We start from the raw sequence: 16,350 nt of genomic DNA, 5'->3' as shown, positions 1-16,350 counted from the left end.
CGGTCATATCTGTCGTAATAGACGCGTTATGTTAGAGAGTGAAACTTCTGTACCTAGTATTATTATTTATTCTGTGCCAATACATATATACTGTGCCGTAAACAGGTTTTTGACAAGTTTTCAGAACTTATTTGTTACTAATAAACAAAGAATGCAATACTCATTAATAAATATGCCATTCGATGTATCCAGGCGGTTTGTTTACTGTTTGTGCTAGTGGCGTCCCCTATGCAGAGCTTTGTGTAATATTCCCTATTGGGAAAGTTGCAAAAAATTAACTGATTTTTGAATATTAGAATATAGGGAGCGTGCATGAACTATAGGGGGCAGCACAGGAGCTGTCAGATTTTTGGCGCGAGGCGTAAATGTTCAGTTTATGTTTCCGATGTAGCCCACAAGATGGCAGAACCTACTATGCACAAGAAAACGTATGAGAATGGTAGATGGTAGCACTTGCTTTGCCAATGTACATGTTTATGTTTTCGATTCAGGCCACAAGATGGCAGACCCTCCGACGCGCACGGTCACTATAAGGCTTTCCTTCTCTAATTTTAATTTTAACTCCCAAATTGAAGGTTAAAATCCTCAAAGAAGAACGGTATTTTTAGGGTTCCGTACCCAAAGGGTAAAAACGGGACCCTATTACTAAGACTCCGCTGTCCGTCTGTCTGTCACCAGGCTGTATCTCATGAACCGTAATAGAAATTTTAACAGATAATGTATTTCTGTTGCCGCTATAACAACAAATACTAAAAAGTACGGAACCCTCGGTGCGCGAGTTCGACTCGCACTTGGCCGGTTTTTTTTTCTTACCTAACACGCTCTTTTAATGTTTCTATTTCAGATGTCAATATTAATTTGTTTCTTTAAACGGAAATATAATTTACTATTTGTAACGAAAAAAAAATGCAGTGACAACTTTCACACAGATTTAGAGCACTCTTACTTCAGCAACCAATCTTTTCAGGCGAAGTCGAAGGCGGTCTTGCTGTGCTAACCGGCGAGCCATCCTTCTTCTCAATACGAGCGAAACATTTCTCGCGAATAGGCCTCCTGTCCAAGACATCAGTGTACAGTATCATGCGGGAGAGGCCTTCTGTGGTGCTACATATAGCCAGTACTGTTGTGCGGAGATTGTCACCTTTCGTGCGACAAGTGGACTTTGCTCTCGACTGGGTAAGTTTAAGGCCTCTTTCCCAAGACCACAGTATACAGTATCATGCAGGAGAGGCCTCTTGTGGTGCTCCAGATAGCTAATACTGTTGTGCGGAGGTGTCGCCTTTTGTGCGACAAGTGGACTTTGTTCTCGGCTGGGTAAGTTTTAGGCCTCTTTCCCAAGACCACAGTATACAGTATCATGCGAGAGAGGCCTTCTGTGGTGATACATATAGCTAATACTGTTGTGCGGAGGTTGTCACCTTTTGTGCGACAAGTGGACTTTGTTCTCGACTGAAAAGTTTTAGGCCTCTTTCTGAAGACCACAGTATACAGTATCATGCAGGAGAGGCCTTCTGTGGTGCTACATATACCTAATACTGTTGTGCGGAGGTTGTCGCCTTTTGTGCGATAAGTGGGCTTTGCCCCCGACTGGGTAAGTTATTTGTTAGGCCACTTTTTCAAGATTATGTTGTGATGGGGTCACGTTCGCCGAGGCGGGCGTGGCTTTAAACAACTCCCTTGTACCAGACAGGAGCAAGGGTTTCTTATTTAGCTCAGAGGAGGGAGGGGGTGCAGGGTGATTGAAAGAAACACAAGTTAATGCTGTAATAAATATTTTTTTTTATTTATTATTATTTATTAAGAAACAAACAGTCTCATAAAACAGATGAGTTTATAAAGTAACATATTTCTAGTAATAGACCTATAGTTTCCTATATGTAAACGAATATTAATAAAAACTTATTACTAAGTACAAAAGATATGCATATTGTATAGGTAGATATAGTCCGACAAGAAATTGTAGAAAATTATTAAGAAGAAGATGGCAACAATTTAGTACGATTGTTTTTAAATTTTTTTAATTTTTTTTTTTTAGTTCAATTTTATTTAATTTCTACTATTTCATGCCGCACCACATGTGTGACGAGATATATGACGAAATCTTAAATTTAGAATCGGGTATTTTTATCTCAAAGAAGAATAAGCTAATTTCTTAAACAATCTCAATGAGCAATAATAATAATAAATAATACAAATCGGCGGCCTTTTATGCCGGTTTATTGAGAACTTAGCTCACTTAAATATAGACGTCCTAGGCGAGACTGACCATGACCATGACTCTAGGTATCATGACGGGACGTCGTGGACCCTAAGCTTGTATGAAATGTCAAAGACGCTAGTTTTCGTTACTTGCCTATTTTAACCACCTTATGCGCTGCGATCGCTTTAGTTACCCTACCACCACCATGTGTGTGAAACACACCTAAGTAAGTGTCCAGTGGTGTAGAACCTACTTTATAGCTTGAATCACCTCCTGCGTGTGGCAACACTGCTCTCTCTCTTCCTAACCGCCATGCTTAGCGTTCACATCAAAAATGTAAGAAATTTCTATATTAAAATAATAAATGCAGTAAAAAAGTGAAGTTAAAGTTTTTATCTCATCCGTTTCAAGTCTCTCCATCCTCCAACATTTACACCATGCACTTCGCACGGTGGCAATTCGAGTGGAAAGTTGAATGATGGGAATATTAGTTTGGTGTGTGGGATGTTGGATGAGGCGTATGAGAAGGTTAGGCCGCGTCCGGAGCTGATGGCGTTGTAGAGGTGAGCATATTTGAGGAAGGGGAATATAAGAGTCCATTTACGAGATTATGTTTTGCCGTAGCGTAATATAGAGGATTTCCTGAATAGCGGGTGTGAGAACTCGGTGTGATGTTGTGATGCACACCTGGGCGCACCATCATAATGTACAGTGGCTGTCGCTATGTGTGCGTAAAGTACACTTTATCATCTACACTATCAGCGAAGTCGAACTTTACGAGTATAATAAGCGAAATAGTACATTGTGCAACATGAGGCGTAAGTTAAATATTGCAAACGAGAGTTACACACAATGTTTTTCACAGGGATCGGAAACCGGTATTTGCTCCATACAAAAATACCGGCATTATTACGTTCTTTTTCGTTCTTTTGTTTATAATTTCATTTTTAATGGGACGTTTTAATAATGCAAAATTGTTTCCTAAATACATAATTCAGTCCTACGTAATGAGCATAAAAAAATTCAAAATATTGGGCTATTTCGGGGTTTTTTAAAAAATACCGTTTCCGAGCCCTGGTTTTTCATCACACTCGCGATACAAAAATGAAGTATAAAGACATAAAAAACTGTTAATTATAATACTAGAAACTTCATAACTCCCTAGGGAAAACGCCTTTTCTATAGTTCCCGCTGAGCCTGCTTGCAATTTTACGTTTACTGAACGAGTGTGATGAAAAAATTATTACTGGCGTCTGTACCATTTGTTTCTTTTTTAGGTGTTTCTAGAGTCCGGTCGCGCTGTATACCGTCAAGATGAAGAATCTGGGTCCACGTTCATAGTGCTGAGCGGTCGTCTGCGCTCCGTCATAACGCACCCTAACGGCAAAAAGGGGCTGGTCGGCGAATACGGCAAGGGCGACCTGGTTGGAATCGTGAGTATCTATATTACTAGTTAAGTAGTTACCGAGTTTAGTTCCTAGAGTCCGGTCGCACTGTATACTGTCAAGATGAAGAATCTGTCTGCGCTCCGTCATAAATCCTAATTAGGAGCCACCCTTTATTAATGCGATCTGCTCCTGTTAAGTTTAAAGGTGCCCACTGATTACCAGTCCGCCGGACGATAGCGGCCTGTCAGTTGTTCGGAACTGTAAAATTTTCCAAAAAGGAAAAAAGTAAGGGTACCATTCGATTCCTTACATTTTATCCAAAAAAATATTGTACTGCAACTATATACACAAACGCAATATTTCACCGACAAAAACGCAATTTTCTTGTTTTGTCCACACATTCAAGATGGGCTTTGCCTTGACGTCACGTTCACTTATCGTTTTGTTAGGAGCGTTTCGCGAGTGAAGTTACGACGGTCGGACTTTGACTGTCATTCCTGACTTTTGTATTGCTTTAATGCAAATGGGTCCCATATAGACATTTGATCCTAAAAATAAACCTGATCGATTGATACCATCAATGAAAATTTGTCATCTAGCCTATTGCGTTTTCAACAGTAGGCCGGGCACATGATTGGCACGACAGTATCTCGCCGCGAGATAGACTACCCGTCTTTTACTAACTGTATGAATTAAAGGGGGACGGGTAGTCTATGTCGCGGCGAGATACTCTCGCGCCAATCATGTGCTAGCCCGGCTGGATTTCATATTTGTCGTTTTGCCCAGGTGGAGATGGTGACTCAAACTCGCCGTAGTACGACGGTGATGGCGGTGCGGGACTCTGAACTGGCGAAGTTGCCGGAGGGCCTTTTCAACGCCATCAAGCTTCGGTTTCCCGTCGTGGTGACAAGGCTTATCAATCTGCTTGGACACAGGATATTAGGTGCATCTTTATTTAATTTTTATTCACTCTTTTATTTCACTCACTCATTCATCCACTAACTCATTTCATTTCACTTATTCTTTGAAAACGCCCATACTTTGTTTTCGTTTTACTATAGGGTATTTGACTACTAGTCAAATCAGTTTCTTTTTTCGAACTGTCAAAACGATCTTGCTATTATGGAATTTATATGAAACACTAGCATGTGACGTCACGATCAAATTACCTACTCTTTATAGTTTTATACTGGTTTTAAATATGTCTTCATGAATGGTGTAAAATAATTAATTTTAACCTCGTGAGTCTGAATGTACATTAAGATGTACATATTCATTGCAATCTAATTTGAACCTTTTGATAAAACAAATAGAGTAGCATTTCTTTTGTTTCACTGCGTTATAAAACAAACGAAATTCGTTCCAATTTACTTATAGAACAAGGTTCAAATTAAAAATTGAAAAACTTTATATGGTGGGTCTTACGAGGATAAATACAGTCAAATACCCCATTGTGCTTGTGACAGCGCCACCTAGTGAGAACTATGAAAGAGTTAAAACCAAGGGCCTGACACTTTGATAGAGAAAGATAGTCTTATTGCGATTCCTATAAGAGGAAAAAGAAAATAGTGCCATGCTTTGTCTTTATCACCGACCGGACATTTTTTCATGGTCGGGTTATGGCATCATAGCAAGGAGGCGATGGCGAAATACCAGAATTTATAAGAGTGAAAGAGAAAGGATTATGCTGCCATACATGAATATGTCTTTCTTTTACCCCTGGTCGCTAGGTTTCATGTCTATAACTACTTTTATATACTACTCGTATGTCTAAAACGATAATTAGCTCATTACGTAACTATGTCGAAAATTTATTTTTGAAAATACAATAAACTCTTAAACTTTTTTAAAAATGAAATGCTCCGGATGCTTGAGGCCATGCGCTGTCGCGAATTGCATGCGTTGCTCTGTGTCAGCTTGCGAAAAGGTATTTTGCTCGTTGTGTATCAACCCAGCTACGCTGATATTGGACCGGAAAAAGGGATGGAAATGTCCTGACTGTAGTGCGGCGGCAAAAAAGGGCGGGGATAACAGTACAACCCCTATTAGGTCAACATGCGATGAACAGACCATTTCGATGCGTAAAAAGGATGTGTCAAACGACTCCTCCCAGGATATAAAGGAGCTTGTTACTGAGGTGAGAGCACTAACGTTAGAAATCCATGACTTAAAGAAAAAGCTTGACGAGTCATCGACGTCACTAAATCGCTGCCACGAAAGACTGGACGAGCTGTTAAGCACGCAAAAATCCACTGACGCCCGCTTAAAAGTTTTAGAACAGAGGGACGAGGAGTTTGTACTTCTTCAAAATAGAGTAAATGAACTCGAATGCACCATTAACATGCAGGCACAGACCCACCTTAAGAACGAGGTTGAAATAATTGGCATTCCTGAGACATCCAATGAAAATCTTCAGCACACAATACTCTTGGCTGCGCGCAAAATGGGAGTGGAGCTGTCAGAACAGGACGTGGACTGGGTCCAGCGAGTGGGCCCGCGGCGCGCGGTGGCGCCTGAAAATAACTTCGCACGCCCTGTGGTTGTGCGCTTATTGCGTCGCGCGAAAAGAGATCAGATTCTTAAAGCGTCGAAATCACGACGTAATATCACTAGCAATGACTTAGATGTCGAAGGGCCAGCGAGGAAGATATTTTATAATGAACGTCTCACCAAAGAAAACCGCCGGTTATTTCGCGAAGCCAGAGAGACGTCTACCAGGGCGGGCTATAAGTTTTGCTGGTGCCATCAAGGGACTATATACATGCGCCGCAAAGAAGGTACTGCCGCAGTTCCTATTAGGAAAAAAGAAGATCTGCATAAAATCCTACCACAGACATCTACGCCGGACGATACTGAAGGAGCATCAAGAGCGACGACACCGGAAAATTAAGCTAATAGTATTAAGAATTTCCGTTTTAAAATGTACAATATCCCTTCTAGCATTTCTGGAAGTGTATTATGCATGCCGAGTATTTTTTCATTGTAGCGTATATTTTTGCTGTTCTAGTTCATACATAACTTGCACTCAAATCACTCATCTCACTAAAAAAACCTTCTCCTTACTAAACGAACATTTCTATTTAAATTTTTTGGAAAAACCGTCAAAGTCGTGGCAATTAATAAACTTACTTATTTCGAGCATTTTTCAAGTTCACATATCAACAAATAAATTAAAGAATGGTACAAAATGAAATAAAACTATGAAAAACGGATTATATCGCGTATATTGAATTTATAATACATCCCGACGTTTCGAACTCTTTACAGCGTTCGTGGTCAACGGGTGACAGTCACCCGTTGACCACGAACGCTGTAAAGAGTTCGAAACGTCGGGATGTATTATAAATTCAATATACGCGATATAATCCGTTTTTCATAGTTTTATTTCATGAGTAACTATCGCGGTAACCGAAGACAATATTAGGTACAAAATGACTTAACCGAATGTATAGACCAACTGAATATTGATTGCCACGTAGTAACAGAGCTTGAACTGTGTAAAACGGTTTTGAATCCTGAATATACATTTAAACTGCTAGCTCTTAATATCAGAAGTATTCAAAGAAACTTTGACTATTTTGTAGCAAGTTTGCAAAGATTAAATCTTTCGATTGACGTCATTGTGCTCTCGGAGTGTTGGTTGTGCGATTCTTTTATTGTACCAAAAATTCCAGGATATACAGTATATAATACCAAGAAACACATTAACCAAAACGGTGGCGTGGTTATGTACATTAAAGAGTCGTGGAATGTTTCGGTGGTGGAGCCCGATTTTGAGGAAGCAAACTGTCTTTTAGCAAAAATACCTAATGTTATGTCTATATTTGGAATATACAGATCTCCTTCTTTTAAGAAAACGGACAAGTTTTTGGCTTCTCTTGATGTTTACTTGGACCAGGCCGATGAAAATGAGTCAGTTATAGTTGCAGGTGATATTAATATAGACACTATTGTAAGCAATGATTGCCAGGATTACTTATGTCTTACGGCAGAGCACGGGTTTTTACCAGCCATTACTCTACCTACTAGAGGGAGAGCATGTCTTGACCACATATTCATTCGGTCTAAAAAACAAAGCGTAGGATTGGTATGTAAAGCAGACATTACGGACCATGATATGGTGATGACTGGGATAAATCTGGAACAAAAACAATGCAACCGCCAAAAACGTACAGCTCTAAAAAGAGACATTGAAGCTATAAAAGCTGAACTAAAAACAACAGATTGGCGAGACACATCTTTAAGTAACGTAAATGATGCAGTATCGAATTTCATGAGTAACCTACAAAACATAATTCACAAACACACTCGGAAAGTTAAATTAAGTCGCGCAAACTTCAATTTAAAACCATGGATTTCCACAGGTCTAATACGCTGCATGAGACACCGCGATCGCCTTCATCTGGCGGCAAAAGCTGAGCCACAAAACGAGTTCGCACAGATCACCTATAAAAGATACAGAAATTTCTGTAACAACTTGTTGCGCAAAGTCAAACAGGAATATGATAAAAAAGAAATTGAGGATAGCAAGGGCAACCCAAAAAGGCTCTGGAAGACTATAAAAAACATCTGTCATCTTTCCTCATATAATAAAGAGTCATCAGAACTGCTGTCCCTACAAGGAGCAAGTGACGGAAAAGAGTCTCTTGATATATGCAACAAATATTTCTCTAGCATAGGACAGTCCTTAGCAGATGATATTCTGGCAGAAATGAACACCAGCGAAGAAGACCTAGCAAACTCATATAATGCTTCAAACTGTGACAAACCAGGTTCCTTTTTCATGTATCCCACTGACGCTAACGAAGTCGAGTATATAATTATGCAGCTTGAAAATAACAAAGCACCAGGTCTAGATACAATCAATAATACTCTAATTAAACAGATTAAAGACACCATATGCGACCCATTAGCAAACATATTTAATCTAAGCTTCTCTACTGGAATATTCCCTGATATCTGGAAACTTGCATCTGTCTGTCCAATATTTAAAGGAGGCACTAGATATGATCCCGGAAACTATCGCCCAATATCTCTTCTCAGCACTTTCTCAAAAATTTTAGAAAAACTTGTGAATAGTAGACTCGTTACTTACCTAGAAAGTCATAACTTGCTCTCTCCCCGGCAACTAGGTTTCAGAAAGGGAAAGTCTACGGAGGGGGCTGTGAATTTCCTGACCACAACAGTAGCAAGCTACCTGGATAACAACGAAGCCTGCATTGGGGTATTTCTGGACTTGGCTAAGGCCTTTGATACGGTATCCGTTCCGATACTGCTTAAAAAACTAAACGCGTGTGGTATCAGAGGCCGGCCCCTTCAGTGGTTTAAAAGCTATTTATCGGAGCGGCGACAGGTCGTGAAAGTTGGCCAATACGAAAGCAGCCCTATGGAAGTGCGTTTTGGAGTACCTCAAGGTAGTATACTTGGCCCAACCCTGTTCATTCTATATATGAATGACCTCCACAATCTACCAATGAAAGATGCAGAAATCGTCTGTTATGCAGATGACACTGCAATCATTTTTCGTGGACGAAGTTGGAAAGAGGCATTTGAAAACACAGAGCGTGACATGTCTTTGGTTGCGAAGTGGCTTCAAACAAACTTGCTAACACTCAACACCAAAAAGACAAATTTCCTATGCTTCCACAAAACTCTTGCATCGGCTCCACCAGCTCCTGTGCACGACATAAAGATTCACAATTGCAGAGGAAATGACGTTGTATGCTCCTGTAGGTCAATCTGTCAAGTTGAGGTGCTAAGATACTTGGGTGTTATGCTAGATCATAATTTGAGTTTTAAGCCCCAAATAGCTGTGCTTTCGAATCGAGTGAGAAGTATCGTTTATGTTATGAGAAACTTAAGAAGGGTGGCAGACGTCAAAACGCTAAAATTAGTATACCACGCTTTATGTGAACCAATTCTGACCTACTGCATATGCTGCTGGGGTAGTATTAACAAAACGACTATCATCGAGGCTGAAAGAGCTCAGCGTGCTGTCCTAAAGACAATGCTTAAAAAACCTTTTAGGTACTCAACATTTTTGCTATACAGAAATTGTGAAGTGCTCACGGTTCGTAAACTGTATCTGCTTAAAATAATTATTGATAAGCATAAGCAACTTCTTGGGACTAACGAGCACAAAGATGTGTTTCATAGAAGAGTCTACAGAATTCAGGTGCCGCTGGTGCGCACTGTTTTTGCTAAACGTTTCGAGCCTTACATATCAAGGTATATTTACAATGTCGCCATAAGATACTCTGATATCAAAGATAAATCCGTTTATGACGCTAAAGTACTTGTTAAGAAATGGCTAGCCAGTTTAACCTATGACGAGACAGAGAAAATTGTACAAATTAGAAATTACTAAAATATGAGATGCAAACAAACTGAATTTAATTATTTTTAGTTTACTTCCGATAGCTTGTAAATCTGTGTAGTTTTAGAATTTTTAGTCCTAGTTAAACTAACATTAAGTAAAATTGTCAACCGGTTATAACACTCTTTGTTACAACTACCTACTGTTTTTGGTCCCCGCGATACAGGCGCGCCTAGTGCGGGTACCAAAGTTAATCTTACACGAATTGTAAACTCTTAGTTAATAAATATTTTTCATTTTCATTTTTTCATTTTCAATTTAAAGGGCCATACTTACTGTAAAACGTTGTACGATACACGTGCGAATAGGTAATTCGCACATGTATCGTAAACGGTTATATTTCAAACGATTTGAGTAACGTCTGTGCTTGTATCAACAGGTTCATGGCAGAAGCCGACAGCGGGTCTCGGTGGAGCGGCATTAGAACCTAGAGTCTCCGCGCACAACTTCTCAACAGTCGCGGTGGTGCCTGTGAGCGACGATGTACCGCTCACCGCCTTCACTTATGAGTTGTACCACTCGCTCTGTGCTATAGGTAAGTCTATGTACTAGTAGTCGCACGACTTTCAACCCTCTATATTCTGCTACACACAGTGACAGAAAGATAGATATAACTCCGCAATAGATGGATACAGTCTATGGAAAAAACGTGCCTCAAAAATCAAGAAAATTTGATTCTCGTTCAGAGGGCGCTACTAGTTTTGGCCTACAGTCGTATAAATGGCGTTGACGGTTTCGTTTGTTATTTAACAATTTTAACGCATATCAGTGAAAGAACATGGGTCAAAATCATCAAAATAATTAATGCTAATAAAAAAAATCATTTATCTATATTTAAATACATTTTATCGTATTTTTACAAATCTTCAATTTTAGTTTTAAAGTGTGTCGACAGATGGCAGTGAATTTACTGGGGTTACAAAATTTACTATGACAGTACCGCTCTAGTATAAGTTACTCTATGGTGACAGCTACGCTTCACCTGTCAAACATGACCGTTGAAAGAAGCTTACAAATGTATGCAGTATCTTATTACGAGGGTCTTAGGAGCGGCTTTTGAGCCTAGAGTCTCCGCGCACAACTTCTCAACAGTCGCAGTAGTGCCTGTGAGCGACGATGTACCGCTCACCGCCTTCACTTATGAGTTGTACCACTCGCTCTGTGCTATTGGTAAGTCTATGTACTAGTAACTAGGGGGGCGTTCAAATATTATGTAACGCAATTTTCGAAAAGTTTGACCCCCCCCCCCCCTTCCTAAAGGGTGCGTAAAGTAGATAAGTCATCGAGGGTTCGATACAGAATAGAGGGTGTCCCATAGATGGCGCTGTTAACACATGTTAACAAGCCATTTGAAGATCCAAGTGTCAAGGTGGAGCGATATTTGCCTGAAATTGCTTTTGTGACAGTTTTAAAAATTGTATTAAATCTGCATTTACGTAATTTGATCTGATCCATTTTTCCTTCTTTTACAGGGCCGACGGTTCGCCTGACCTCAGACGTTATAAGAAAACTTTTGGGTTTGACAATAATGGACCCCAACAACGAATACCGGCTTAGCTCATGGCTGGCGCAACAGGAGGACAAACACAAGGTACTATTTTTTTTAACAGGTTATTTAACAGTAGTGCTAGCAGTGAAAGTTCATCGAGTCTTAATTATAAGAATACTATTTTTAGGGTTCCGTACCCAAAGGGTAAAACCGGGACCCTATTACTAGACTCTGCTGTCCGTCTGTCTGTCACCAGGCTGTATCTCATGAACGGTGATAGCTAGACAGTTGAAATTTTCACAGATGATGTATTTTTGTTGCCGCTATAACTACAAATTTCAAAAACAGAATAAAATCAATATTTAAGTGGGACCCCAAAAGTGATATTTTTGCCGTTTTTTTGCGTAATAGTACGGAACCCTTTGTGCGCGATCCTGACTTGCACTTGGCTGGTATTTTATGAGACTCCGCTTACAAGACGTCAGACTTTCGAGTGATTCGTTTTTATTGACTTTTTGAAGTGTGACCTTAAACGACTTAAGGGGCCCACTGACTCAGTTGTTCGGAACTGTCAAATTTTTGTTCTAACTGACAGGCCGATATCGTCCGGCGGACTGATAGTCAGTGGGCCCCTTTATGCTATAATCTGGTTCGTAAATCAGATTTATATATTATATTATTTCAGGTGGCACTTTACCAGTGCGATCCTAGTTTGACACAGTGGACGCAAAGGTGCATTCGGCAGGCAGATTGCATTTTAATCGTGGCCCTCGGAGACAAACAGCCTAGCATTGGAAAGGTTTGTATATGTACATACACATTAATTTCTAGGTCCATGGGGTCCCAGCGCGGTGTTGTTTGCAGAAATCGCGAAGCGTCTGGTTGACGTAACTGGTGACCGAAGAGCTGGCGGCTTCCTCGCACAACGTATCAGCATTGCGATACAGCGAGGAAATGCCTTGGTACAATGCCTCAAGGGCCTGTTTTAGATTTAAGCTAGTTATTAATTTCGTTTACGTAGTACCACTGTATATAGGTATATTTAGAATGGTGAATTTCCAATATGACTTGGAACTCCGGTGGCCGTTTAAGAAGTGTAACATTCTTACGGTAGATGTCGCTAGGGTCCCCTAGACCAGAGATGGGCATTAATCGATTAATCTTTTAGTTAACTAATCAATCGATTAAAAATATCAATCGTCATTTTTTAATCGCGATTAATTTAGTTGCGATTAAATTAGTTGTGAGAATGTTCGACTAACAACTAAATTAGTTTTAGTTTCAATCGACTAAATTTCACGATTAAATCTATATTAAAACTACGTAGTCGCCCGTTTTTGCATTTTTTATCTTGCAATATGTAACTACAAGTACGTATGTAACATACGGAGGTACTCGTATGTTGTAACTATGTTAGTTTGGGTAGAATTTTGCGACTTATTTTGAAGCAGATATCTTCATCCGATTGAGCTAAAATTATGTATACACGTTTAATTTGAAATGCTTGAATGACAATGCAAATAATGCCATAATATTATTATAACGATATATTGGTAATAACGACAAATAGCGAAAAACTGCATTGTTTACAAATCGCAAACAATAAAGTAGGTTGGTGCATTATTAATACTTTGATTTATACGATACTGAGTAAATCTTAGACATAGAGTCTATCAATATTTTGCTGTCTCTGACAATAGTAAAACTCTTTTTAGTGTCACGCGGTGACAAAACAATGGGATAATCCTACTTACCTGGAAGTTGTTTGTTGCATTTTGGTGCAAGTGCCGACGCATCTTCTAAAAATAACACGTTCTATTGAATGACACATCTGCATGTTGTTTATTATCTACGCGGTCTATTTTGTTTTCAACGTGTCATTAAAAAATATTTACTTTATTTATGATTTTGTCCTTGTTTTTAAACCTATCACAATATTGGAATCGTGTCTGTTTTATTAATTTTATACAGTTTTTTTATATTACTCACTGATTAAATAATAAGTAAATGTCACAAATAAATAACATTCTTTGCAAATTTGTATTAAGTATGGCAGAATGTTATGATATACGTACACATAGAGGCATAGAGGTACATGTTGCTGTATACACCGTTGATTTTTTGATACTTTTTGCTTTAAATTATTATTGTTGTTTAATATACGATTTAATATACATAATATAATACATACAAAGTTTGATTTATTATAACTGTATTTTTTAAATCTTATCACATATAAACATGTTACTGTATAAACAGCGTTGATTTTTTGATACTTTTTGCTTTGAATGTTTCATATACAAAGTTTGATTTATTATAACTGTGTTTTTTAATGTTTTATCTTATCACATATAAACATCTTACAGTATAAACAGCGTTGATTTTTTTGATACTTTTTGCTTTGAATGTTTCATATACCTACAAAGTTTGATTTATTATAACTGTGGTTTTTAATGTTTTATGTTATCACATATGAACATGTTATTGTATAAACAACGTTGATTTGTTGATAATTTTTGCTTTTAATTATTATTGCAACGATTGCAAGACTAACCTCATATAGTTTAACTAAATACATATCATGGTTGCTTTTATATTTAATATACAAAGTTTGATTTATATAATTGTGTTTTTTAAGTGTTATTTTACTAATGCACAAAGTACCCAGTTCTTATTTACCCTTAGATAAGAGAAATTTAATCCAATTTCAGAGAGATGCACTACTTTAGTAGCAAAATAATAGTGAGAACAGATCTCACTCCTTAGAAACGGTCAAAATATCGTAAGTAATACATGACTATTTTATTTTTAAACATCCGTTAAGATGTCCTAATCAGTCTGTCAACATAGCCATACCGGGGTATTCTATTCAATTTGCTTCTAACATTAGTCGCGAGAAAATAGTCTAACTAATTAGTCGATTACAAAATTTAGTTGTCCGAAATCAATCGGCAACTAATTTAGTTGCAACTAAATTAGTTGCACTCTATACAACTAAGATTGATCAATCGTCGTTTTCAATCGTCAGTCGCAATTAATTCTTGTAATCTTAATCGTTAATCGTTAGTCGATTACATTTTGCCCATCTCTGCCCTAGACCCATATTTTGGGATGATTTGCTGACTATGGTTGAGGTCTTCGTGGCTCAGTTGGCAGAGCGCTGGAATTCAGAGGCCGTGAGTTCAAGTCTTAGCCAAGGCAGTAATTTTTCCACTTTTAAATTTATTCTAATACATACACAATTACGTAATATACACCTATGGTTCAAATTTAACGTACCTTGCTTCGAATTTTGCTTCTTATTGTAAGGTTAAAAAAATATGCTTGATTTTTGCACAACAAATATTGGCTCCTGTTTTTATTTCTTATGGTGGTATTCTATTTGTCCAATTTCATTGTCCATTGTGCATTGCGTCTCACTCTCTCACTAAGCAAAATGTGAGACGCAAATACACATATGGACCAACATATTGGACAGATGGAATACCATATTTTAACCACCACCAGCTTTGTTGTACGCTCACCTTTATTTTACGGTTTTATAAGAGACGGTGTAGTGAGTGTAGTGTTCTAATAATTTTACACCAATCCCTATCATTAACTAAAGGGGCCCACTGACTATCAGTCCGCCGGACGATATCGGCCTGTCAGTTGTTCGGAACTGTCAAATTTTTGTTCTGACAGGCCGATATCGTCAGGCGGACTGATAGTTAGTGGGCCCCATAAGGAAAAATATTTTTTAACTTAAAAATATAGTAATAAATATCCCTATTGACGTCAGACTTTCAATCCGGAAGTCGCAGGTTCGAATACTGGCTCGTACCAATGAGTTTTTCGGAACTTATGTACGGAATATATCATTTTATATTTACCACTAGCTTTTCGGTTAGGAAGCCTGCATACATCCGCGAAGAAATTCAAAGGTGTATGTGAAGTCCCCAACCCGCATTGAGTTAGCGTGGGGATTATAGCCCAATCCCTCTCTTGCATGAGAGGAGGACTGTGCCCAGCAGTGGGACGTATAGTATAGGCTGTTTTTTTATTCCTTCTTTCTCGCGTTATCCCGGCATTTTGCTACGGCTCCTGGGAGCCTGGGGTCCGCTTGACAACTAATCCTAAGAATTGACGTAGGCACTAGTTTTTACGAAAGCGACTGCCATCTGACCTTGCAACCCAGAGGGGGAACTAGGGCTTGTTAGGATCAATCCGGTTTCCTCAAGATGTTTTCCTTCACCGAAAAGCTACTATCGAAAAGCTAGACCCTACTAATAGTGTTGTGTTCCTGCCGGTGAGTAAGGTTGCCAGAGAGCTCGAGGGAGAGGAGTGTTAGGGTCGGCAACGCGCATGTAACTCCTCTGGAGTTGCTGGCGTACATAGGCTATGGAGACTGCTTAACATCAGGCGGGCCGTATGCTTGTTTGCCACCGACGTAGTATAAAAAAAAGGGACTGGTAAAATATCAAATGATATTTCGTACATAAGTTCCGAAAAACTCATTGGTACGAGCCGGGGTTTGAACCCGCGACCTCCGGATTGAAAGTCGCACGCTCTTACCGCTAGGCCACCAGCGTTTATAGGCTGTTTTTTTTAAATATTATTATAATAAATATCCGTCTTATTCCTTGTCCACAGATAGAGAAAGAAATCGAGCGTCTAGCCATCCGTACACAAAAAGAATTAGTTCTCCTGCATCGCGAAGGCGGAGCCAACCCCAATGGCACCGTCCACTGGCTGAACATGAGAACTTGGGTGTCGCAGCATCACCACGTGAGGTGTCCGCATCGCATGTTCACTAGAAAGAGCCAGTATAGAGTGGTAAGTAGTAATATATCATTTCGTCCCTACTAGGAACACCGGGAAGGGAGACTGCATTCGTACTATTTCCCCTCTGCCGAAC

The 16,350-nt window shown here is 39.1% G+C and overlaps 2 protein-coding genes across 7 annotated transcripts in view; both read left to right on the top strand.

Moving 5' to 3' along the window:
- Positions 1-16,350, top strand: part of LOC134755149 (neuropathy target esterase sws) — a 73,484-nt gene that overhangs the window by 22,517 nt on the left and 34,617 nt on the right. For all 6 annotated transcript variants that reach the window (XM_063691636.1, XM_063691638.1, XM_063691635.1 and 3 more), the window contains 7 exons: positions 968-1,176; positions 3,478-3,633; positions 4,375-4,531; positions 10,344-10,499; positions 11,437-11,555; positions 12,139-12,252; positions 16,086-16,268. In XM_063691636.1, coding sequence (XP_063547706.1) covers positions 968-1,176; positions 3,478-3,633; positions 4,375-4,531; positions 10,344-10,499; positions 11,437-11,555; positions 12,139-12,252; positions 16,086-16,268 — 1,094 coding nt within the window. The remainder of the gene's footprint in view (positions 1-967; positions 1,177-3,477; positions 3,634-4,374; positions 4,532-10,343; positions 10,500-11,436; positions 11,556-12,138; positions 12,253-16,085; positions 16,269-16,350) is intronic.
- Positions 5,666-6,478, top strand: LOC134755021 (uncharacterized). The gene has a single exon (XM_063691499.1). The coding sequence runs from the start codon at positions 5,666-5,668 to the stop codon at positions 6,476-6,478; it is 813 nt and encodes a 270-aa protein (XP_063547569.1).

Source organism: Cydia strobilella, chromosome Z (assembly GCF_947568885.1).
Source record: "Cydia strobilella chromosome Z, ilCydStro3.1, whole genome shotgun sequence".
Lineage (NCBI taxonomy): Eukaryota > Metazoa > Arthropoda > Insecta > Lepidoptera > Tortricidae > Cydia > Cydia strobilella.
The sequence above is the reverse complement of the archived record's forward strand: the minus strand, read 5'-3'. Positions and strand labels throughout refer to the sequence as shown.

Bases quoted from the DNA above. Each gene is read 5' to 3' on its own strand.
- LOC134755021 (XM_063691499.1), top strand. From the start codon at position 5,666: ATGCGTAAAAAGGATGTGTCAAACGACTCCTCCCAGGATATAAAGGAG.